At 47.0% G+C, this 25815-nt stretch overlaps 1 protein-coding gene and 1 pseudogene across 1 annotated transcript; one reads left to right on the top strand and one right to left on the bottom strand.

Annotated features, from left to right (window-relative positions):
* The first annotated feature begins 5918 nt into the window (after window positions 1–5918).
* The window catches only part of LOC136503979 (protein STRICTOSIDINE SYNTHASE-LIKE 10-like), a 34154-nt pseudogene continuing 14257 nt past the window's right edge, over window positions 5919–25815 (top strand).
* Window positions 24272–25162, bottom strand: LOC136503980 (uncharacterized). Its single transcript, XM_066498882.1, has 3 exons — window positions 24977–25162; window positions 24650–24919; window positions 24272–24538 (listed from the first exon to the last, which is right to left on the bottom strand). The coding sequence occupies exons 1-3, from the start codon at window positions 25160–25162 to the stop codon at window positions 24272–24274; spliced, it is 723 nt and encodes a 240-aa protein (XP_066354979.1).

Here is a 25815-nt window from a genome sequence, read left to right as displayed (position 1 = left end):
TGGTTAGATGATGCTCTGGTCGGGGAGGGGATGAGGAGGGGGAGGACTGGTGGGTGCCGTCGTGGGGGTGCTGCGGAGTCGCTGGTGATGGTGCAGCACCGACGCCGTGGGTGTCGACGACGACGATCACGAGGAGGAGGACAGCTACGAGGAGCGGATCGAGATTGGGCGGCCCACGGATGTGCCACACGCCTTGCACATCACTTACAACCGTTTCGGTAGCTTCCTTGGCCTCCCTGCCGACCTCGAACTAGACGTGCCGCGGCGCACGCCCAGTGCAAGGTGTGCTCACCACTGCCGTGTCGTGCGAATGATTAAGCATTGATTACCTTTTTTGTCTCTTGGATTTTTCCCTTGATCTGTAGTTTTGTGTGCCTTGATTTTTCTATTGCTTCCGTGATGGAATTGTAGCTTTCTGATGAAGTGGGCGTTGGCCAAACACGCCGCGTCAAAAATGGTGTGTTCCTAAATTCAGTTTGAGTGGCGCACTGCACTCTATAGAAGTTTAGGCACACTGTTTTCAGGGGGACGTTCCTAAGCAAGCTGATCAGCAAATTTAACCCTATGCTTTTTGAACCTGCCATCGCTAACTTGTATTGAGTCTTGACGAAAGGTTGTGAATCTCAATTTTATTGTCTGTCGATGTTTGACCACTAATAGCCTGCCATGGGGGTACCCGAGGTAGTATGTTCGGGCTTCAGCGTATGCAGAACTCGACGGTAAACACAAGAGACAGTCGATTTATCCTGGTTCGAGCCCTCGATCTTTGATCGAGTAATAGCCCTACATCCAGTCGACGTTTAGCCTTTATGTTGGATTGATTGTAAAATGTTGTGTCGTACCATTGTTCTCTGAACTCCCGATCCAAGGAGCCATGCCCTCCTTTATATAGTCAGGAGGCCAGAGTCCTAGTTGGTTTACAATGTAGGGTCCTAGTAGGATTACAGGGTAGTATTACTACTAGGATTACATGGGAAGAATCCTAGTTAGACTAGATCTTCTCTCTTCCTTGCGAGGAATCCTATGGGTCCCGCATCAACAAGCCCCCGAGCACTTCATGGTTGAAATCTGGAAGCCTCGTCTTGTTCCTCTTGTCGAGTAGGAACAAGGGTCGTCCAAGTGCTTTCTTGAGTGAAACCATGTAGCGCTTCTTTGGATCTTTAAGTGGTGTGTGCTTTTTTTTTTGAAAAAAGTTCATCCATCTGGGTGTAGCCCCCAAGCCTCTTGCTATTTGGAACAAGGAGCTGGAGGATCTTGTCTTGATCTGTTTCTTCATCGAAAAAAGAACTTGGATATGGCTTGGTCCGGGTTCTTTTTGTCGTAAGGTCTTGAAGTGGCCTGCCTTGAAGAAGTCTTTTCTGTGACGTGCGCTTTTTTGAAGAAAAAGTGCACTCACTGAGTGTAGCCCCCGAGCCTCTTGCTATTTGGAACAAAAAGTTGGAGGGTCCTGAATCTTTATGTTGTTTGAAAATTCCTATTCTGAAGAAGTCTTCTGAATGATGTGCGCTTTTTCGAAGAAAAAGGGTACTCACTGAGTGTAGCCCCCGAGCTTGATTCTAGGTTGTTTGGAGAATTGAAAACCTTTCCTGTTGCAGTCCCTGAGCACATTTCCAGGTTCTTTTATTCAAAAAGAACTCGGATACAGGGTCTTGGCATATTCTCTGGTAGTTTGCTGTTTGTCAGGTGTAGTTGCATGGTGGTAGTTGAGTATAAATGCTATTTGTTCATGAGTTGCACAGTGTTGGTATATTCTTTCAAATATGCTCGTTTTCGAGTACTGTTGCTTCACTTCTGAGTCCTCCATTATTGAGTTCTGTCTTTTCACTGTGTCCTTTGTTAGGCTTATTTTGTTGGTGCTCCTGGTTCATGTGCACCGCTCCTTCGGTCTATAAATACCCTCCTGGAGTGCTGTTTTGATTCATTGAGCATTTTGTGGCTTGTTCTGAGGTCTCTATAGTCATGAATATGGTAGTTTGTGAAGTAGAGCAGCCCCCGGGCGTATTTTGTAGTTCTTGTATATCTTGTCGTAGCTGGAGGAAGTCTTGTGATAGAGATTAGAGGTAGACTAATCCCACAGCAGCAATGTACCAGGATGTACGTGGCGGTAGTTGGAGGAAGTCTTGTGATGTGGGCTTCGTTCCTTCATCTGGTAGTTCTGGGTTGATCCTCGCCACCTGCCCTGAGACTGTCCGGCCTTCTCTACTCCATGTTGTCCCGTTGTGCTACTGATCTTCGCCTTGGATGCACTGCGTCCGTCCTTTGAAGAAAGCAGTGTAGCCGAGTGCGGTTTGTTCTACCGAATGGCAATTTGGAACACGTAGTCGTTCTAGAGCATAGTTTTGTCCGGGTTCCTCTTTGCTACCTTGCTTGTTGTAGTACCAAGTTCGTTGGGTCTTGTAAGATGTGTAATCTTCTATTTTTGAAACCATTTATAATGGAAAGAATCTTGTCTTCTGAGCTAAATCTTGTCTTCTGAGCTGTTATTCTTTATTCTACTGATGTCCCGGTTGTTTTATGAGATTCCCGAGTTCTTTCTATAAGGACCGAGTTGTGTTCCTTGTGAGGTAACCCTTCGTTTCTTCATGGTTGATCAGTTCTTTTTGTAGCAATATGATAACTCCGCCGTGGTGCTGCATGGATAAGTCTGAAATCTACCCATTAAACTGTACCGTTGTGTGGATTTGTGCCGTTCGTCATTTTAGCTGTGTCGATAAATGGACCGTTGCGTCCTTATGCCGAGTTAAAATGGGCCTGGTGGGCCGCGTTTTTACTGGTGTAAAATCTATTTAAAGGCATTTCTCCTCCTTTTCTTTGGTACCCTGCCTTTGCCTTGAAACCCTAGCCTTCGAAACTCCGCCGTCGCCATTGCCGTCGTCATCTGAGCGCTACCGTCTGAGCCTTCTCGATCCTTAGTGCCCCATTGCTTTTGCTAGTATATGGGTAGGAAGAAGTCGGCGAGTAAGTCCTAGGCGACCTTTGTCGACGAGGAAGCATCGCTCTCCGTTATTGAAAATCAAGAATTCATGGCCATGAGGGCCACCCAGAAGATCTGGCCGGCTCCGACCACGACTGAGGACCAGTTGCGCGAGCTCGTGAGTGATGGTCTGCTTCAAAGCAAGGAGTTTGCTGATTAGAGAGCTCCTGGCGAGCATCGGGTCCCTACTCTAGGTCCTGGTGAGATTATTCTTTTCGTCTCCTTTATCCGTGTAGCTGTCGATGTTTGACCACCGATAGCTTGCCACGGGGGTACCTGGGGCAGTATGTTCGAGCTTCAGCGTATGCAGAACTCGATGGTAAACACAAGAGATAGTTGATTTATCCTTGTTCGAGCCCTCGATCTTTGATCGAGTAATAGCCCTACGTCCAGTCGGCGTTTAGCCTTTGCGTTGGATTGATTGTAAAATGTCGTGTCATACCATTGTTCTCTGAACTCCCGATCCAAGGAGCCCTGCCCTCCTTTATATAGTCAGGAGGCCAGAGTCCTAGTCGGTTTACAATGTAGGGTCCTAGTAGGATTACAGGGTAGTATTACTACTAGGATTACATGAAAAGAATCCTTGTTAGACTAGATCTTCTCTCTTCCTTGCGGGGTATCCTATGGGTCCCGCATCGACACTGTCTTTCACTGGTTCTCGATGGATCAACTTTCAATTTGTGTAACCATGACTTTCTAGGTAAGATGTTGCCATCAGCTAAGACCCAAACACTTTGTGTTTTTCTTTCTAATATTGTCACAATCTTGTCATCATCTAAGATCTAAGTACGTGAACGTCATTGTTGACATCTAAATTTTAGTTTTAGTTTAATAGAGCATGGAAAGGCTTGTAGATTATTTTTGTTAGCGGTTTGAGTTTCCAAGTCCAACTGTAGATCCCTGGTGTGTTTCTATTTCAATCAATTGTTTTCGATCTCACACCATCATTTATTAGCTTCTTTAAAATTTCTGAATGATTTCCCAATTGCTCATCTTTATATATAGTTAGCATCAGTTTGCCGACGTTCCATATATTCACAGCTTGGTTGCAGTAGTTGCTCTTTTCACCAACTGACAATAGCGAAGTGAATAGCTGCACATTTTTTAACAAAAATGAACTCGCTATTCATCTCAACTTCATTTACCTTCCACATAAGTTCAGGCATCATATAATCATAAACCACATTAATTTAGCCTTAGCCAACATATCTGATTGATTCTACGATCATGAATAGGGTGATCTGATACAAATTACTTTGAATGCAGTCTGAATGATGCGCGATCTACTGTGTTCAAGGAATTTGCTCATGCTCAAATCTGATTGATAGCCAAAGCCAACCGACATGCAGGTTCTTACACTATTCATCAATTTAATGCTTCATGGATTTCACTTATATTTCATTAAGTTATTACTTGTATGTTTGATAGCCAAAGCCAACCGACATGCGACCCATTGCATAACTCACCACAACTGCTTAGGACATGAAGTTCGCTGACCAGGCGATCATCAGCGACGGGTGTCTAACAGATTGACCATTGCCTTCTTTGTTCCCCTGTAGAGTTTTTAAAGTTTAAATTGTTAAACTGTATTTTTCTTATTAGCTTTTGTAACTGCAATGTTTATGCAAGTGTCCTCAGAAGAACCTGTTAAGTAATTGTCCTATCAAGTATATACTACGAGCTTGTTGACTGATAGTTAAGTAATCAATGCTTTTAGGCTTAGGTTAAGGCCTTGTGTTGGGCCTGAGGTTTAGTAGGGATTGTTTGATACCAATCTTTTTCTTCCTTCGGAATGCCATTATCTGCAAAAGGCTTATTCTTGTCGTTAACATGAGGCCTCCTTCATGAGGCTTTCCATAGTTTTGTAGAATGACGACAGTACATAAGGAGGCATCAATGAGCATAAATTGAGTGATTAATTTTCATGACACTGCAGGCTTTCACTCTCCAGTATTTAGGCAAAGTATGTGCACTAAACTAAAAAACTATATATGTAACTACAAATACGGTTTGTGATTGTTGTGAGTAGGAGATGCATGGGTATTTAAATAAATGTCTCCATCCAAAATTACAACTATGGGCTACAAACGGATTGTTGCGAATGTCACGGTCGAAATCATTTTTTTAACAATACAACACACGATCGAATTTAAATTATCGTGCATTATCTTATTCCCGTTGCAATGCACGGGCATGATCCTAGCCGCATCACGGAAAAAGTCTATACAGTAGAGTTATGAGCCTGCGACGCCGCGCTCTCCGTGACTGTTAATTTCACAAACTATGCTTTTTGGATTAACTGTCACTTTAACGTTGGTATTTAATTTTTACGGTATTATTATTTTATCGTACGATCCATGTGTTTTTACTACAAATTATTAGTTATCCCGTAACAACGTACGGGCACGCTACCTAGTTACCTAAAAGTATACAAACTAAACCCTAAACCAAACACTCGGTTTCGAGGAAACCCATGAAAGAAAAATAGCAAGAGTTTTTTTAATAAAAAATAAAAATTTATTTCCCCTCCTCTTCTCCGATGGACAATCAATCCCCTGTGTTCTTAGTAATCAAACCATAAAGCCGGAAGGCCATTTGTGTGTGCAATCCTCCTTCGCTGCGGTAAGTGTCGAATCGAAAAACGAGGAGAAATGGGGGCACCTTCTTTGACCTTGAGCAGCGCCTCGAAGAGCGGCTTGTGCTTCTTCTTGAGTGTCTGCAGGACATGACATGACAGAGGCCGGTCACTCAGATCAGCCTCATGGATGACAGCAGGAGATCGAGCATAAAATAGACCATATTAACCCCTTCAAATTGGAGCGCGTTCCCACGTTAGTAAAATTGATTTTCACCGTTTGATTCCGATTTTACAGCTCAGATCTCCTTTCTCCCATGTCTACTGTTACCTCCACGTGTTTGCATCTCGGTGGCCAATGCGAAAATATCTGGTTCTGGAACCGTCTCTCTCTCCGTCCTCATGGTAAACTCTAGCTCTCTCCATCGCTCCCGATGTGGCGGCGCAGGAGGAGGCCCGGGCGCGACCAGGACGAGGCCGCGTGCCGGCACCGGCGCCTCCGCCGCTCCCGCTCCCGCTCCAGCCCTTGCACCCGTCTCGCCTTCCTCTCTCTCTGTACGTGGCTGCGCAGCGGGAGGGCCGAGCACGGCCTTCTCCCCGATCCTCTTCGCCTCCGTCAAACATAGGGTTCACAGTCGTCCTCCACTACCTCGCCGCCGTCTTCACACCGAGGTCCGTTCCTCCTCCATCTCCATCTCGATCTTGATCTACCGTTCGATCTTGGTCTTTTTTCTCTCAGATTGAGGCAGTGGAGGATGCCCAGGAACTTCAGAAGTGTAACAATGAACTCAAGGACGACCTTGGTTATTGATTTGTAGCGAAGATTTGATTTTTGCTGTATTATTTCGTCAGCGCTGAACCTCATGTTTTTGGAAGGGTTAGGACACAATGGATTCGAGAAGGGAGAATTTTTTCTTGGATTTCTGTTGTTAATTAAGGAGAGGTATAATTACTGATGGACTAGGATCATTGGGGTTCCCCATGGGATACTACCTGGATGGGTCCTGGGATGGCCTACGATCCGTTGAAGGACGCGACATAAGGTGGCGTGGACTTCAACCTAATCTGGATCGACTTAGTTTGTTTACTATGAAAGCTAAATTCTGTAACAGGACTAGGACTCTTGTGTTGTAATCGACTAGAACTAGATACGTGTCTTTATCTTCTCCCCTATATAAAGAGAGGTATGGTGCATCTCCTTATAACTTCAACAATCATACAATCAATCCAACATAAAAGGCTACACGTCGACTGGACGTAAGGGCTATTACTCGACAAGAGGGTCCGAATCAGTATAAATCGTTCATCTCTTTGCGTTTACCGTCGAGTTCTGCATACGCCGAAGCCCTCCGAACACCATCCCGGGTACCCCCGTGATGGGTTGCTGGTCATCAAACACCGACAGCTGGCGCGCTAGGTAGGGGCTTTCAACGACTTTGCGATCGAGAGCTCGGCGGACCTCGACAATATGATTTTCTTGGCGGGTACCACCTTCATCTTCGGCTCCTGGATCTATAAGGCAGATGACAACGACAAGCTCTAAAGTTGTCTCATGGAGGTCCCGGCGCCTCAAGTTTAACTAGACGTCTCGACGACCACGCTGGATCAACCCATCGAGAAGTTTTTGCACCTCTCAATTTCTGATTCAACTCAAACTCACGAGGTCACCATCAATCACAACTCCCGCTCGGACACGTCACCTTTGTCTGGACTGGAGATCCCATCTGAAGTCTACTACGAAGACCCAGTTCGTTTTCCACTCAGACTCAAGAATTCAGCTTCAATCTATCAAGATACAATCTGCTACCTCATGCAGTCTGAGCATGAGATCCCTCTACGGGTGCCCAAAGAGGTTTGGTTTTATCCCTCACACCCAAAGGAGGCATCGTCCATTGGTCGGGTGCTCGACCCGACACTTTTTTAATAGATCCATCTCGTCTAGTTGGCGTGGTGGAACTCTTGCCTTATCAGGACGACAGAACTCTTCCAGCAGACAATAACGATCACGGTTCTACAGAGATATTGGACATTACGACGACTGCAGAATTTAGAACTCACTCGGCCACAAGGGACTCTAGAGAAGTCTTTATGGCTGGGCAACCACCTCAGATCCCTATGCCTAACCCACCAGATATCCAAGATGGAAAGGAAACCTTGTCCGGCATCTCCCGGGACACTGCGCCACCCAACAGAGAGACCGATGAGCAAAAGACGACTAGGGAAAGGAAGAATAGAGCTCGACAGGCTCGGTGCAACCACACCCAACACCGTAGGGAGGAGTGGCAGCGGTATCAATCGGCTTGTCGAGATATTGAACGACGGTGCTTGGCTGCAGAGGCAGCATATGAACAGCGTCTATGGGATGAAGAAGCAGAACGACATCGCCAAGACCATGATGTCATCAGAGCCTCTGCATCACGCAACCTTGAGCCTAAGTTCATGGAAGTAGCTGGCCATAGGGTCTTTACTATGCCCTACGCTAACGTCTACGCCCTGGTAGAAGACATGGAGACCATAGAAAACCCTACTCTAGATCAGCAATGACTCAAAGTCATTTTGGAATCCACAACCCTTCAGATGTAGGCTGCACAAGCGACATCCCAAGCTAACCCTTCCCGAGGACCAGAGGCACGGGCACCAGTCCACTCTCGCCTAGGACCATAGGGTAACCAAGGAGGAGAACAGCGAGTACCAGCCCATTCCCGTCTAGGGCCGTAGGGTAACTAGAACAGGAATCAGGGTGCCACACAGTCGGCCTATCATGGGCACCAGTACAGCAACAGGGAAGACAGAGGTGAGTCCAAGTACAAAGAGGCCGGCATCCCACTAGATAGGTTCCTATGTTTCTCTGACAGACTACTCTCTGTCCGGCTTCCCTACAAATTTAAGCCATCCAACCATACCAAGTACGACGGGAAGACAGAACCCAATGAATGGTTGTGCATCTACTCTCAGTCCATCGTGTTGGCAGGCGGTGATGACGACATCAAAGTGTTATATTTTCCCATGGCACTCGACATTGTGCCTCTCGCCTGGTTTGATAAACTACGAGCCCGCTCCATTGATACTTGGGGACAGTTTCAGTGCAAATTCTATGAAAATTTTTGGGGCGTCCTCACCCACCTAAGCACCTGAAACGAGCTTAGAACTTGTAAACAGAAACCAGATGAAAGCTTCTAGCAATATTATCACCGCTTTGCTAAAATTCGAGCCCAAGTTTTTTATATCACAGATAGGGAGGTAATAGATCACTTCGTCAACAGGATCAAATACAAGTGATAGTTTGAAAAGTTCTACGACGATAATCCAGAGACTGCCGAGGAATTTAAGCGTACAGTACAGAAGATGATTGCATCTGAAGAACGTACTCGGCAAACGATTCCCATGTGGCCAACAAGACAAAGGTTACGACCCCAGAAGCAATCAGGGTGGACCATCTACCAAAAAGAGATGACCTGATAACACCCATACTTCCATGGATAGGTCCAAGAAGTCTAACAAGAATAACAAGAAGTTCAAATACCTCAAGAATTTACCCTACCCTTTCCACAAGAACGCCAAGCACATGATGGTCGAGTGCAGACAACTCCAAGAACTGGGTTTCTACGGCAAAAGCAACAAGGGCAAGGGTAAAGCTGACAACAACAAAGATGCAGACGACAACGCCAACCCTAGATTTCAACAGTCTAAGGGCCAAATTGCAGTAATCTTTGTGGGGCTACCGACTTCATCAAACAAGCGTTCAGGGAAGCTGGCTCTTCGGGACATCATGGCAGGAGAGCCCTCAACACCAAAGTACCTTAATTGGTTCAAGTACCCGATCTAGTTTTCTAGAAAAGATTAATGGACTAGTGTGACTAACGCCGGCCACTATCCACTCGTCTAGGGACCAACAATAGCCAATGTGACAGTCCCCAAGGTCCTCATCGATGCCGGCATAGGATTGAATATAATATTTATAGAGATGCTGAAAAAGATAGACCTGGACTTTACCAGCCAACTCACTCCTACTGACATCCCTTTCTATGGGATGATACCCGACAAGGCTGCCATGCCACTTAGACAGATCACGCTCCCGATAACGTTTGGCACCCCAAATAATTTCCGAACGGAGTTCATCAAGTTCGAGGTGGCTGACTTTCAATCATCATACCATGCTATCTTCGATCGACCTACTTTGGCCAAGTTTATGGCCATACCACATTACCCATACCTCTTGCTCAAGATGCCGAGTCCCAATGGCGTACTCTCCTTTTAAGGCGACCTCAAGCGCTCATATGAATGCGACACGGAAGCCGTCCAGATCGCAGCTAGAATGCAACAAGCCTATGAAGCACAGGAGATTGCCAACATTGCACAACAGACTAAGCCAGAAGACATGGAGATTCCGACTAAGAAGGTGGGAGTCATTGCACCACCCTCTAAGATGGATACCATCGAGATTGATCTGGGTACTGATGATCCCTCTACGATGCTCTCATCAGTGCCCACCTCTCCAAAGAATAGAAACTCGTGCTCACCAACTTTCTCAGAGAAAACAAGGATATCTTCACATGGAAGCTGGCCGATATGCTAGGTGTTCCAAGAGAGTTGGCTGAGCACAAATTGGATTTAAATCCTGGCTCAAAGCTGGTCAAGCAACGTCTACGACGGTTTTCACCAGATAAGAAAGCAACAATCAAGAAGGAAATCACTAAACTATTGGTAGCCGGGTTCATTAGGGAAATTCTTCTCCCTGACTGGCTAGCCAATCCTATACTTGTCCAGAAGAAGAACTCAAAAGAGTGGCACATGTGCATCGACTACACATATCTCAACAAACACTACCCAAAGAATCCCTTTGGCTTACCTTGTATTGATCAGATCATAGACTCTATGGTCGGGTCGGCTCTTTTATCCTTCCTTGAATGCTACTTGGGTTACCATCAGATTGCCCTCCATAAAGAAGATCAGAGCAAGACACCTTCATCGCTCTGTTTGGTGCCTACTATTATATGACCATGTCCTTCGGGTTAAAAAACACCGGTGCAACCTATCAACGGGCTATCTAGGCGTGCCTAAGTGAACAGATTGGTCATAATGTAGAAGCCTACGTGGATGATGTCATCATCAAGGCCAAGGACCCTTCTACTCTGATCGCAGGCTTGAAGCAAACCTTTGACAGTCTTCGTGAGTACAAGTGGAAGTTTAACCCAACAAAGTCTGTGCTTGGAGTTCCTTCTAGATAGCTATTGTGTTTTCTCGTGAGTCATCGGGGTATCGAAGCTAGCACAAAGCAGATTCAAGCAATCACTCAGATGACTCGACCTCACTACATCAAAGATGTTCAGAAACTGATAGGGTGCATGGTTGCCCTCAATCATTTTGTCTCGCGACTTAGGGAAAAGGTTTACCTTTCTTCAAGTTATTGAAAAAGTTGGGCAAGTTTGAGTGGACAACTGAAGCGGATGAAGCCTTCCAGAAGATCAAAGAGTACCTGTCCACCTCTCTAATACTTACTCCACACAATAGACATGAAGCACTCCTACTCTACATTGCAGCTACTACTATGGTAGTCAGCATGGCAATAGTCGTGGAATGGGCTAAAGAAGGGCATGTATATAAGCTATAATGACATGTCTATTATATTAGTAAGGTGCTATCAGAATCCAAGGCCAAGTACCAACATATGCAAAAGCTCCTCTATGCCCTCTTGATTACTTCACGCAAACTACGCCACTACTTTGATGAACACAAGGTAACAGTGGTATTCGACTTCCCACTTGGCGACGTCCTATGCAATCAGGATGCAACAGGACGCATATCCAAGTGGTCATTCGAACTAGGAGCTCAGAACATTGCATTTGTCTCCCGCAAGGCTATCAAATCTCAAGTATTGGCTGATTTCATAGCCGAGTGGACCAAAGCCCAGCAGCCTACACCGACAGTTATCCTTGATCATTGGAAGATGTGTTTCGATGGTTCCCTCAAGCTAGGAGGCATAGGTAATGGTGTTCTCTTCATATCTCTAGATGGAAAACAGCTTAAATATGTCCTACAAATACTTTGTCCTGCTACCAACAATGAAGCCGAGTATGAGGCCCTCCTTCACGGCCTTCAGGTAGTAGTCTCACTCAGCATCAAGCGTTTGCTCGTCTATGGCGACTCCTCGGTGGTCAGCAACCAAGTCAACAAGAATTGGGATTGCATTGTAACACCCTAAAATTTGCTCTTTTCAAAATAGAGTTAAAGTGATTTAATTTTGTATTTATGTGTTCATGAAAATATAGGAAAAACAAATCTTTTCATTAAATTAAAATTGACTATAAGGTTTAACAACTTGTTTGTGCATACATGTTGGTGCATTGGATTTATTGGAATGTGTGACTTTGTCTCAAATCTAAAATGATTTGAATTGCTTTTGAAAATGAGTTTGGAAAATGCTTGGGAAAAAAAGAAAAAAAAAGAAAAAAAGGAGGAAGCTTTTCCTTTCTCGGCTTCTGGCCCAAGCGGCCCAGCCCTTTTTCCCCTCGTGGCCTGCTTCCTCTCTCCTTCGCAGCCTAGTGCGCCCGTCGGCCTTTTCCATTTCCCCGTGGCCCACCCCAAGCTGAGGCCTATGCGGTATTCCCCTCTCCCCCATGGTCTCTTTAGCTCTCCTCTCCATGTGGCCCATCTACTTCCTCGCGCTCCGCTTGTGGGCTAGCCTAGCACGCGTTGCCCGCGCTCTCCTCTCTTTCACTTGGTGTCACTGACAGACGGGCCCCGCGTGTCAGCGTGACGTCGTCTTCCTCCTTCAGTCGTCCCCTTCCTGGATTGTCTGCCGCGCTGGAGTCTACGTCTATGCCGCCTCTGCGTCATGCCGTGCGCCCCACGTCTCCCCGGCCTTAAATACCAAGTCTGCACCATGCCATTTCCCCTGCATAACCCTCAGCGCAGCCATAGCCCCACCAGAGCTCGCAGCGCCACCATGGAACCCTAGCCGCCATGCTCGCCGACCGCCCGTCTGACATTGCGCCTCTTCCGTGCCTCCACCACCGATGATAACCCCCTAGGTGAGCTCGCCTTCACTTCCTCTTTCTTCTGATGCCCTCGCTTCATGCTGTCATGGCCCGTAGGCTCTTCTCCAAGAACACCGACGAGCTCTGCGGTCGCCCCCGCGCCGTCCCTACTGTTCCGGCGGTTGTTTCCTTACTCATCTCCTCCCATCTAATCTCTTCCACCCATTCTTGGTCCAACAACCGAGATTGGTTGGTAACCTTTCGACTGGTAACTTTGCTAAAGAGCCCCTAAAATTTTCTATGTTTAAACCCGCGGTCCAAAGCGTATTCCCTAGAATACGTTTTCTATTTTTGAAAATGTAGTTTCCTTCAAATTAGTTACAAAATACGTTTTCTCTTTCTGGAAAGCGTAGATTCCCTTTTCTAGATTCAAAATACGTTTTCTTCTTTTGAAAACATAGTTTCTTCGGTTAGATCTAAAATACGCTTTCATCTATTTATAGTTTATCCACTATTTTCTTTAGGCCATAACTTCTCTGTTTTAACTCTGATTTGACCCGTTCAAGTTGCGTTAGATTCATAATTGCGTAATTTACATGTTCATCCTACTATTAAATATATTTTCAACTTTTGAAATTCGAGGTTAGATTTAATCTATTATTTTATTAAAGGAAATCTTGTTTAGTTCATAACTTTTTTGTTATTGCTCTGATTAGAGTGCGATTCGCATCTATGTGTTCGTAGTAACATGTAGAACATCTTTAAAACCTTTTTACTTGTTGTTTCATATGTTGGTATACTGTTCTAATTTAGTTCTATTGTTTGCTTTGTGTATGATTGCATGGATGCTTGTGTGGTGCTTTATGATTATGTCCAGTCGGTGAGCTTTACGTGTTGATCAAGAAGGAGTTCCATTGAAGGTTTGGACTAGAAGAAGGATCTAAGTTTAAGGCAAGTATAGCATGGGATCATCCTTGTTTTCTATCAACTTTAATACATTTAAATCATATTGCATGTGTCTACCTTGACTACCACTAAGGATTTGTAGTACTTTGTTACCTTTGCCTTGATTCCTATGAGTTTATGCATTGGGTAGTATGATGTTAGTGCTCAACTAAAACCATGATCTTGTAACTTGACTAATGGTATATGCAATAAACACTAAAAGATGCTTTTTAGCAACATGGAACAAGGGGGCTAGAGTATTGGGCTATTTTATGGTGCTCTAGATTCCTCTCTCTAATGACTTATCTGTAAGCGAACATCCAGGACTTATAGTATAACTATGAGGGCTACATGGCTCTGGCTTTAGTCAAGTATGAGGACCTTTTCTATCTTGTTAGTGGTTACCTTTATGGCGCAAGAGGGGCTCCGATTGGTTTGATTTCGGCCTGTCAAGGGAGTGCACTTTGGTTTCCTTAGTCACCCCTTAGGGAGGGATCTTACCGGTTGATGGGGAATCCTTAGCGGTCCTAACTTATTAGACAAACCTTTAAAAGGCTTCATAGTGCGCCCTACCGACCTTCCTAGGTAGTGGGTCAAGAGGCTGATCACCTCAGGCGAAAGGGTAAATCACTACTCATAGTGAAAGTGTACAACCTCTATAGAGTGTAAAACTGTTATAGCAGTCGTGCTCACAGTCACGAGCGGCCTTGGACCCTTATGGAATAGATGATGAACACTGATGATAAAGATTATTGTTTATGCTATTCATTGTTCATGTTTACCTGATCATGTGTATATGTGGGCTTGTGGATAAACTTGTTGCCACCGAATTGCTAAAATCATGACTCATTAAAAGCTAATCATAGTTAAACTAGTGTCAGCCTTTTGAGCCTCATGAACCCCATGTTATATTTGTTGAGTATGACATACTTGTGCTTGCTTTATTTTTCAATACTTTGGAAAAATCCTGGATGGGTATCAGATTGCTAGAGTTTGGAGGAAATAGGCTTGTAATCAACCAGTCAGTTGTCCCTGTGGAATTGGAGTCTTCACCCGAAGATTGGAGTTGTCTTTCCACTGTTTGCTATCTAAGGTTATGTCCTTTATACTAAGTATGTTATATATTAAGCACTGTCTATTGATATTACCTTTATTTGTAGCTATATGTGAGATTTGATTTTCTGGGCTCACATATGGTGTGTATCTGGTTTTGTCCTTAAAATCAGGTGGTACAGAAACCATGGACACTTATTGCGCAGAAGTCCGCAAACTTGAGAAACACTTCCAAGGTCTAGAAATCCTCCATGTTATGTGAGATCTCAATGTTGTGGCTGATATTTTGGACAAATTAGGATCAGATAGAGCCCAGGTACCCCCTGATGTGTTGGTTTAGGAACTCCAAGTCCCTTCAATCAAACAAGAAACCTCCACATCCACCGGTACTCTGACTCCTGATGTCCAGGTACTAGTGGTCAACCCAGCATGGACGCAAGTATTTATTGATTACATCCGAGACCATAAGTTGGCTGATGAGAAGGTAGAAGTAGAGCAGATCATGCGTAGAAGCAAGAATTATGTCTCAGTTGGAGACATACTCTACCGACGGGGCGCATCATCTGGTGTTCTCCACAAATGCATTACACCTGAAGAAAGGACAGAAGATCTTGGAGGAAATTCACTCCGGGTGTTGTGGTAACCACACAATCTCCAGGACTTTAGTTGGCAAGGCTTTCAGGTCTGGGTATTATTGGCCTACAGCACCAAAAGATGTAGAAGAGTTAGTGCGACACTACAAGGGCTGTCAGTTCTTCACCAAACAAGCCCACGTCCTAGCTCACAACCTTATCTGCATCCCTCCATCATGTCCTTTTTCATGCTGGGGGCTCGACATGGTTGGACCTTTCAAATGAGCATCGGGTGATTTCGAGTACATCTACGTGGCTATTGACAAGTTCACTAAGTGGATAGAGTACAAGCCACTTGTCAAGTTCAACACTACAAAGGCAGTCAAGTTCATGTGAGACATTATGTATCGGTTCGGTATGCCCAATCGGATCATTACATATCTTGACTCACCCTTTACAGCTATCGAGTTTAGAAGTTGGGCTCAAGATTGTGGCATCAACATCGACTATGCTTTCATAGCTCATCCTCAAGCAAACAGCCAAGTAGAGCGGGCTAACGGGCTACTTCTGGCTAGAATAAAACCCAGGCTATTCGACGAGCTTGAAGACTACGGCGGGAAGTTGATATACGAGTTACCCAAGGTAGTTTGGGGACTGCGCACTCAACAAAGTAGAGCGATAGGGTACTCTCCCTTTTTTTTGGTTTATGGCTCAGAAGCCATCCTGCCAACGGATTTGATATGGAACTCTCCCTGGGTTGAACAGTACAATGAAGGCGAAGCAGACGAAACCTGGCTGCTAGAAATTGATAGTGCCAAAGAAATTAAGCTTAACGCACTCTTCTAGTCTACTAGGTGCCTCCAAGGCCTACGACGTCACTATGACAAGAATGTGCACCCCCGTAGCTTTCAAGTCGGAGATTTAGTCCTCAAGCGTATCCAGAATACATCAGGACAACACAAGCTACTCAGCCCCTGGGAAGGCCCCTTTGTCGTCTCCAAAGTTACTCGACTAGGCTCCTTCGAGTTAATCACAGAGGATGGTGATCCCATGCCTAACTCCTAGAACATATCAGCTATAGAGATTTTACGCTTAATATTATTAAGTAGCTTTCTTGTTTAAGCAAATCCAGGGTTTCTAGCGTCTGTACTTAAGATTCTTTGATAATAATACAGAGTCAATGTTCTTCGCTAGATGAATCTGTCTTTTTACTTTTGTGCAAGATACACAACTATTCCAGTCATCTCTTTTTGTTGCAGCCTTTGTTACATCATATTCGAGATATACAACTAACTAATTGCGTGGCTACACATCTCTCAATATGATAAATTTACTCAACACACAGTTTTTATTCTGTATACTGAGTACTGGGCTATATTATACGAGATACACCTCCTATTCGGTTGGCTTACATCTCCTTGGTTGGGAGCCAATTATCGACATTTAGTTTAACTATTGCATGTCGTCCTGGGTAGGGTGATTGCTAGAAGCAAGTAACATGATTTGTTGCCTACGGGACAGGATCCTAACAGCAAGCAATCGTTATAAGGGTTCCTTGAACAAGTGACTTCGAGCACTTAACATCGATGGAAGGGTCTAACATGATTCTAATCATAACGACTTTTTACTCGGCTACTTAGTCTTAGGCGCCTTTCTAAAGGACTCCACAAGACAAATTTATAGCCTAAGTAGACTATAGTCTTACTTAAAAGATTACCAAGTCTAAACAAGTTAAAAAACCTGTCTTAGGCGTTTAAGTACCCTGACAAGATGCATCATATTCATAACTCACAGGCTAAGTTTTGTCATAAACTAACAGCCTACATAAGCAAAAGAACATTGTTTCTTACACCATGCCTACCCAGCACATATGCTTAACAAGTTTTTTAAAACTTACATAGCCTACTCGTCAGGCTTCTCCATCCCAAGGTCTAATTCATCGGTTATGGTGGTGGCAAGTCCGTCCATTTCCTACTCAGCTCTCTCCACAGTAGCAAGATGGCCTTCATCATCATATTTTGTGGTCACCTGATGGAGATCCATAGTCGAGTATTGCACTCAGAGCGTACCGAGTACATTCTAGAAGCAGACCATGGCAGCTCCATGCACATAGCTCTCAAAGAGATTGGGGATGTCTTTTACTATATCCACCCACCTCTTTTCACCGTCTTCTAGCCAGTGGAAGAGGAGGGCGAGTGGCTTCATGGCTTCCCAGAACGTGTTCCGCTCCAACTGTGCTCTCTCCAGCTAGGCCATCATATCAGTCATTGACTTTAGAGCCTGCATCAGATCACGATCGGCTCCTCATTTTATCTGTTGAGCTCAAGCGAGTTCTTCACTCGCTCGTTCAGTAACCTCTTCAGTTTGGTTGTGCTTGGTTCTCAGGGCTTCATTCAGCTCCTTCACCTTGCCTTCCAACTGCTAGGTTCTGATCTGCTCTTCTGCAAAAAGGGCCATAAATGATCATCATCATGATGACCGACTACTACATGTCATGAACTATAGAGAAGTCATACAGTTCTTTTACCTTTCAGCTTGGTATCAAAGAGCTCGACCTTCTCTGTCATCTTCAACAAAGAGTCAAAGGCATCATTTTTCCTAGTTTTGGCGGCTGCTTTTTCCCGCTAGACTTCACCAATCTAAGAACAGAGGATATAGAGGGTCTCTTCATGGTGCTTCTACGCAGATTCCCACTTGGCCTCCCTCATGGCCTACTCCTCCCTCAACTTGGCGAGCTCTGCTTGGATCTTTTGGACCTCGATAGAGGCCTTCAGCTCCGCGCCCTGAGCATATGACTGTTTCTAAAATAAGAATTTGGAATTTATTTACAGCAGGAAATGACAAAATGCACTTACTTACCCTCAACTGGCCATCAAAGATGAAAGCCTGGTTCAGCAGCCCGGACTATGACCTCATCAACCCAGCGAACTTCAGGCTATATGCCTAGAGTTGGGTACCCGGTCTAGTACCCAGGACGACGTCAACCTCCTCCGCTTGGTGGGCTCTTATCGTCGGCACCTCTAGGGCAGGAGCACTCGGTACAGCAGTGCTTGGGTCAGCCCTCATGCTCTGCACTTCTTCATCAGCAGTAGCCTCCATAGGCTCCGACCCCGATGGCTAGTGTGCTTCATCACCAAGCAGGCAACCCTAACCCATGCTAGATGAACAACACAAAAAGAACAATCTCAACCCGCTCAAGGTTGGGAATAAGGTGCTCCCTAGGCGCCTTCCATTCCCCAAGTCTTTGCTCTGCCCTGTTCATGAAGCTTCGAGAGATGCTTCGACTTCGTTACTGGCGCCGGCCAGATCTGAGCGGCGGCAGCCATCTCCAGCACCTCCAACGCCCTCTTCTCGGTGACTTTCTTGGCGGCGGCGCTTGGGTTCTTGCCCTTACCCATCAAGCAGAGCTTTATACAGATCTAGGGTTTCAAGATGCGAGATTGGCCGCGCTCACAGTGGCTCGGGGGCTTAGGCAGAAAGTAAATGGATTAGAGGAAAATGATGCACAGGAATGGTTCCCTCTTTATAAGGTTTTCACCGCGGTGTGGCCCGATAATCGCACCAACGGGCGTGGAGTTTTAGTTTCCCTTCCATTTTAATGCGGCTGTGCGGTTGATACGATGGCTACACGCCTGTTCAGGATTTCCAACGCATCACACTATGTTCAGACTTATCCTTTGGATTTTTTTCTTTCTAGGTATTGGCCATGCTACGATTATTATCTACATGGCCACATCATGAAGTACACGGATGATTGATGCAGTACTCGAACAATTGCTTGACAATATGTATTAAACGGCGTAGTACCTGGATGAAGATTTTTTATTCAACAACAATTCAATGGATACAGAGTTGCACACTTTACAAGATTTAAGACCACTCAGAATAATGATCGACTATTTATCTAGAGAGTTACAAGTATTGGATACAAGATTTTTTCAGTCAATAACAAAGACAACACCTACTCGGATACAACAGAGTACTCATACTCCAAGTGCTTCTCAGTAGGTACTTTCGTACCCGATGCACCTAGATCCAAGAGTAGAAGAGTAATGCATCTGGGTAGATAATAGAAGTGCAATGTGTCCTAGCCTAGAACCTTGGGTAGACTGTTCGACTACAAACATTTATTGGCCAACTACCCTTGGTAGCACAGCTACTGCAAGAGGAAGCCTGTAGGCTTGTAGGCAAGATGAGCTATTCGCACATCTTGTCACCTAGCCGACGCCATCTATACACATTCGGGTCTGGGTGCGACCCTTCATGGACAGACGTCGACAGGCACCCTAGAAGAATTGACATGGGACTGCTAGATGTGCCACCCTACCAGCCATCATAAGACTTCTTCTAGTTGTAGTTCCAGACTCCTCTACTGTGTATAACTATAGGTTTAGCCTACCTCTAAACCCTCTCACAAGAATTCTTCTAGTCACTACAACTCTTGGTTATACCAACCGAGTACTCCCGGGGGCTGGTCTACTTCACTCACCACCATATTTGCAAACTTCAACCTCTGAGCCACTTTGCTTCTTCTACAACTGAGGTTCAAGTGCTCGCTAGGAGGGTTTTTATAGGTGTTTTGGTGTTGTCTATGGACCAGGTTCATGCAGAATACACAGGCAAGCTTCTGACTCCTACATAGGTTCACATGATACACTACAAGGGTACAATGCATCCCACTACACCTTTTCAGTATATAGACGGCCTTTTCCTAGCGCATGTGAAATCACAGTATGCCCGATAGCACCTTTGATGGCATATTTCCATGAATATCCTGAGCATCTTTGGATCAACTATACTAAAGCTTTGCATGTGACTTTGATACGTCTTACCTACTTCTGTACAAGCAGACAGGATAATAACCTTCGCTGACACTGTCATCCTCGAGCATATTCTTTTTAGATCCTTATCTCGAGTACAAGTACTCAGACATAGGCTCGGGAGATGCTTAGACCCTCTAACTCTTTGTTTTGCAAACAGCAAGAGGTTCGGGGGCTACACTCAGTGAGTACACTTTTTTGAAAAGTGCACGTCACCCGGAGACTTTATAGAGCACCTCATGGCTTCACTCACAAAAGTACTCGGACTACGCTTGTTTCTACTCGGCAAGACTAGGAGGAACAAGAAGGCTTCCAAGTTCAACCATGACATGCTCGGGGGCTTGACGGACTAGGGTCCTAGGGGTTCCCCATGGGGGTACTACCTGTATGGGCCTTGGGATGGCCCATGATCTGTTGAAGGATGCGAGACTAGGTGGCATGGACTTCAAGCTAATCCAGATCGACTTAGTTGGCTTACTATGAAAGCTAGATGATGTAATAGGACTAGGACTCTTCTCTTGTAACCAACTCAGACTAGATACGTGCCCTTACCCTCTCCCCTATATAAAGAGAGGTATGGTGCACCCCCTTGTAACCCTAACAATCATATAATCAATCCAACGCAAAAGGTTACACGCCAACTAGACGTAAAGGCTATTACTCGACAAGAGGGCCCGAACCAGTATAAATCGTTCATCTCTTTGCAATTATCGTCGAATCTTGCGTATGCCGAAGCCCTCCGAATACCGTCTTGGGTACCCCTATGACGGTTTGCTGGTCATCAAACACCAACAATTGCATCGTCTCCCCCATTTATGTTTACTTTCACAGGGACTCAATTATTTTGAGGGATTTTAGTTTGTCATTTAATTTACACTTATTTGTCATGTCCCATTTTTGACTGAAGATGGTTTATTTGATTTGATTCGAAAATCAAAGCATGCAAAGGGTCCTGTACACAAACACCAAGAAGGCTTCAGGAATCACACACAGACAACAGTCTCGCTAAGGTTGAAAAACAAGGTAGACTCGAACTCCTAACTTCTAATGATTCTATAGTTGGATGGCTTAATCTTGCTTAGCATAAACTAATACATAATTTTGTCATGCTCATAGTTGTTTGGACTTGATTATCTGAGACATGACAGTTCTGTTCATATTGTGGATATTAGCTTGATTCTACTGTTATGCTCGCATCCTCTGCAGAATCAAATCACTATTCTATTCATATTGTGGATATAAGCTTGATTCTACAGTGCAGCAGCAGGGGAGCCCTTTCGGCACCTGTCCCTACCGTGCGTACAGAGGGAGAGCAGCAGATTACTTTATAATTCTTCCCCTAATCCTGCTGCTAACCCTAGAACCTCCACCATGACGATCATCTTCTTTAGCTCTGTGAACCAAAGATAGCCGAGCGGCTTGGTGAGGACGTCCACAAGTTGCTAACCAGTTTCGATGAACTCGATGATGATCTGCCCTGCATTGACATAGTCTCTGAGGGAGTGGAACTTGACGTCGATGTGCTTGCTCCGATCGTGGGGAACCGGATTCTTTGCGAGGGCGATGGCAGGCTAGTTGTCCACCATCAGTGCTGGTGAGTGAGCTTCCACACCATTTAGCTCACCCAGTAACCGACATAGCCACACAGCTTGGCACGCCACTGTGGTCGCTGCCATGTACTCTGCCTCACACATGGACAGCGCCACCACCTTCTGTTTCAGCGATAGCCATGAGATTAGAGCCGATTGGAGGAAGACAAGCACGCCAAAGGAGCTCCGTTGTCCATCGATATCCCCCACCATGTCTGCATCGTTGAACACAGTGAGCTATAGACCAATTCCGCTGGTCTTGGGGAGGACGATCACCTGATCCACTGTCCCCTTAACGTAGCGTAGCCGCCGCTTCACCACAGCCTAGTGATCCTCTCAGGGATCCTCCATGAAGCGGCTGGTGTGATTGGCCTCCATGAAGCCCACGATGAACGCAATGTCTGGCCTCATGTGGACTAGGTAGCGTAGACCGCTGATGATACTTCGATAGAGTGTTGCATCTACCTTCATCATAGTACTGCCCTTCGTCAACTTCAGCCGCTCCTTCATCGGAGTCACGCACGGCTTGCACTCAGCCATGCCGCTCCGCTCCAATAGCTTCGAGGCGTACGCACTCTGACCGAGCATGAGCACCTCCTTCCCCTATGTCACCTCGATGCCAAGGTAGTAGGAGAGCATGCCGAGATCGCTCATTCAAAAATGAGCCACCATCTCGCGCTTGAAGTTGTCGATGTCCTCCACGGAGATCAAGTCATCCACATATACGCCGATGATGAGCTCCTCCTTCCCCCGTCACCGCGTGTAGAACGCGTGCTTAGTTGTGCACTGCGTGAACCCAAGCTCGCCCAGCGTGGCAAAAAGCTTGACGTTCCACGCTCGTAGGGCCTGTAGCCCGTAGAGCGCCTTGCGCAGTCAGAGCAACCTGCGCTCCGCTCCCTTGATGGCAAAACCCGGAGGTTGCCTGATGAAGATCGTCTCCGCCAGCTCACTGTTGAGGAAGGCCAATTTTACGTCTAGGTGATGGATGCGCCAGTCCTTCGCTGCTACCAAAACCAGCAGCAGTTGGATAGACTCCATGTGTGCTACCGGCACAAAGACTTTCTTGTTGTCGATGCCCTCATGCTAGATAAAGCCTTGGGCGACGAGGCGCGCCTTGTGCTTGACAATGGCACTATGCTCGTCTCGCTTGACCTTGTACACCCACTTTAGGCCGAACAGACGGCATCCTAGAGGTGGATCGATGAGCTCCCAAGTCTCGTTATCCTCGATCACCTTCATCTCTTCTAGCATCACCCATCACCAATTTGCATCGCGCTCGGCTAGCGTGAACATGGATGATTCCTCTACACTGACGTGAAGCAGCTCTGGGTCATTGAGCAGCCGACCCACCCGGCCTGAGGACCCTATGCCGCCGATAATGTTGTCTAGCCTATGAAACCACACCTCCTCACCGTCGTGGAAGGCATCCACCAACTCAGTGATGTCGCTTGGAGGTGAGACGAACTCGATCAGCGTCGATGGAGTCCCCTGTTCCACCGGAGTGGTCGGCACAGCACCTGGAGTGCTCGGGACCCTGGCTGTAGTGCTTGGCACTACTCCTAGACCGCTCGTCACCACTCCTGGTGTGGTTGGCACCACTGCAGAAGTGCTCGGCACCAGTCTTGGAGTGGTCGACACCACTGCAAGACCTCTCGGCTCCGCTACGGGAGCGTTCGGCACCCGTCCTAGAGTGGTCGGCACCATTGCAGGACTGCTCAACACTGCTACGGGAGCATTCAACATCCGTCTTGGAGTGATCGGCACCACTGCAGTACCTCTCGGCACCACTCCTAGAGTGCTTGGCACCCCTCTCGGAGTGCTCAACACCACCCCAAGAGTGCTCGGCTCTGTTGCTGCAGTGATCGGCACCTTCTCTCCAGCGTCACCACCACCGTGGATGACCAAGTGCTTGATGATGAAGGTGCTGGTGAAGACGCCAGCTTCCCCGTGCCTAGACTGTCCCAGTCCCAGGCCGCCTTCTCAACGAACACAACATCGCACGAGACAACCACCTTGCCTCCACATGGGTTGTAGAGTCGGTATGCCTTGGTACCTTCCTCGTAGCCTAGGAGCACCATTGGTGTGCTCCTATCCTCCAGCTTGGTGAGGACCGGCTTCATCTTCCTGACGTGGCCGATGTAGCCAAACGTCTGGAGGAAGGACATGCTTAGCTTGCACCCATACCAAGCCTCGAACGACATCACGCCCTTCATGGCTTTTGTGGGCGTGCGGTTGAGGATGAACACCATCGTAGTTACTTGCCTCTCCCCAAAACTTTGTCAGCATGCTTTTGGCCTTCATCCTGGATCGAGCCATGCCGACCACCATCTGGTTCCGCCGCTCCACTACACCATTCTGCTGTGGCGAGTACGGTGCGGTGTGGTGTCGCACCACACCCTGATCCATGTAGTATGTAGTGAACTCCACCGAAGTGAATTCGTCGCCGCGATCAGTCCGCAGCACGCGCAGCTTCTTGCCACTCTCGGCCTCCACTCATGCCTTGAACTTCTTGATCGCCTCCGTCGCCTCGTCCTTGCTCATTAGGAGTTGTAGCCACATATAGCGACTGCAATCATCCACGAGCAGGAGGAAGTACCACCAACCACCGTTTGTGGCTAGTGTAATTGGCCTATAGAGATCGCCGTGGATGAGCTCGAGAGCGTCCACCGCGTGATACTTGGCCGCCTTTGGGAACGGCAGCCTCCTCTGCTTCCTGGCCAGGCAGCTATCACACAGCTTGCCTACGTGCTTGATATGGGGCCATCCTCAGACCATCTTCTCTAGTCGACTGAGCGCGTCGAAGCTGAGATGGTCATACCAGTCATGCCACAGCCACGGCTCCTCCGTGTGCCATGCAACCAAGCAGATGGGCCGCTCCACCTTCAAGTCAAGCATGTACATCTGGTTCCGGGACCTCTTCACCTTGGCAAGAAGCCGCTGCTCTCGGTCCTTGATCCTGAGGATGTCGTCCTTGATCAATACCTCGTTGCCGCGCTTATCCAGCTGGCCAATGCTAATGATGCTTGAACGCAGCTGCAGGATGTAATATACATCCGTCAACGCGCGATGCTCGCTGTTCTAGCACCTGAAGATGATGGTGCCACGCCCTCGGATCGCCACCCTTGAGCCATCACCGAACTTTACCGTGTCGGTCACGTTGTCGTCGAGCTCAGAGAAGGCTTCCTTGGAGCCAATCATGTGGTTGCTGGCGACGGAGTCAAGGTACCACCGCTGCTCCTGCTCGCCGTCCACACGTCCGAGGTGGACTTGGGCGCACGGTTCGTCGAGGTTTACAGACTTCAGAGCCTTGTCGTGCCCTTCCACTGCCATCACCTCTCCCTTCTCCTCGGCCTCAACATCGTGCAGTGCACAGAACATCACCATCAGGAGAGTGGCATCATCATCCTCATCAGCCTACGCTAAATGAGCATCAGCCTTCTTCTCCTACTTGCAATTTGGACACTCCTTTACCCAATGGCCCGTCTTCCCGTAGCGCCGGCAGGCATTGGGGTCAACCTTCTTCTTCTTGTCCGAAGAAACCTTGCCGTGACGCTGGCCATCGCCACCACGGCTGGAGGAGGCTTTCCCGGACTTCTTCTCCTTCATCCGGGTAGCCCACTTCTCCTCTATCAGCAGCAGCTTGCCACTGTCTGTCATTGATGTGGCCTACTCCATGCGTTTGTCCACCGCCCGTAGACGGTCTATCACATCCTCAATGATGAGGGTGGACAAGTCTAGCATCGTCTCTATGGAGAGAGCGATCTGGATGTACTTCACCAACACGAAGTGGAGGTACTTGGAGACCACCTCTTCTTCGTCAATTGTGACGTCATGGCTCCTCAGCTTGCTGATGAGAGGCTGCAGGCAGAGAGAGAAGTCCTCCATCGACTGATCATCCTTAAACTTGAGGTTGGCGTACGTCTGCTTCAGCAGCAGGGCCGTCGCCTTCTTTGCGCGGTCGAAGCTGACGCGCATCGCTGCAATGGCCTCCCATGCCTCCTTAGCAGAGTTCTTCGCCTCCAACGGCTCCCTATACTTCGCTGGTACAGCAGCGAGGATATCCTCCAACGCTTGACCTTCATGGTCATCGTTCACTCGCCATAGTTGGTGCAAGTCAGCATCGGCCAACTGGTGCCGCTGACCTCCCGCACCGTATGCACGACGACCTCCTGTCGTGGCTGGGCAGCCACAGCAGCACCGCTGCTGTCGCCCATCTCCAAACCGTCCGTCATCGCCAGTGGTGAGTACGGCGACGGCGCTTGTACGGCTTTGATACCACTTGTTGGTCCCGAGATCTCCCGCACGGGTGA

The sequence above is a fragment of the Miscanthus floridulus genome, chromosome 14 (assembly GCF_019320115.1).
Source record: "Miscanthus floridulus cultivar M001 chromosome 14, ASM1932011v1, whole genome shotgun sequence".
Classification (NCBI taxonomy): Eukaryota; Viridiplantae; Streptophyta; class Magnoliopsida; order Poales; family Poaceae; genus Miscanthus; species Miscanthus floridulus.
The sequence above is the reverse complement of the archived record's forward strand: the minus strand, read 5'-3'. Positions and strand labels throughout refer to the sequence as shown.

Bases quoted from the DNA above. Each gene is read 5' to 3' on its own strand.
- LOC136503980 (XM_066498882.1), bottom strand. From the start codon at position 25,162: ATGACAGACAGTGGCAAGCTGCTGCTGATAGAGGAGAAGTGGGCTACC. The intron at 24,920-24,976 runs GTAAAGGAGTGT...CATTTAGCGTAG, and splicing joins ACGGGAAGACGGGCCATTGG to GCTGATGAGGATGATGATGC. The intron at 24,539-24,649 runs GTAAAGTTCGGT...TACATCCTGCAG, and splicing joins ACGACAACGTGACCGACACG to CTGCGTTCAAGCATCATTAG.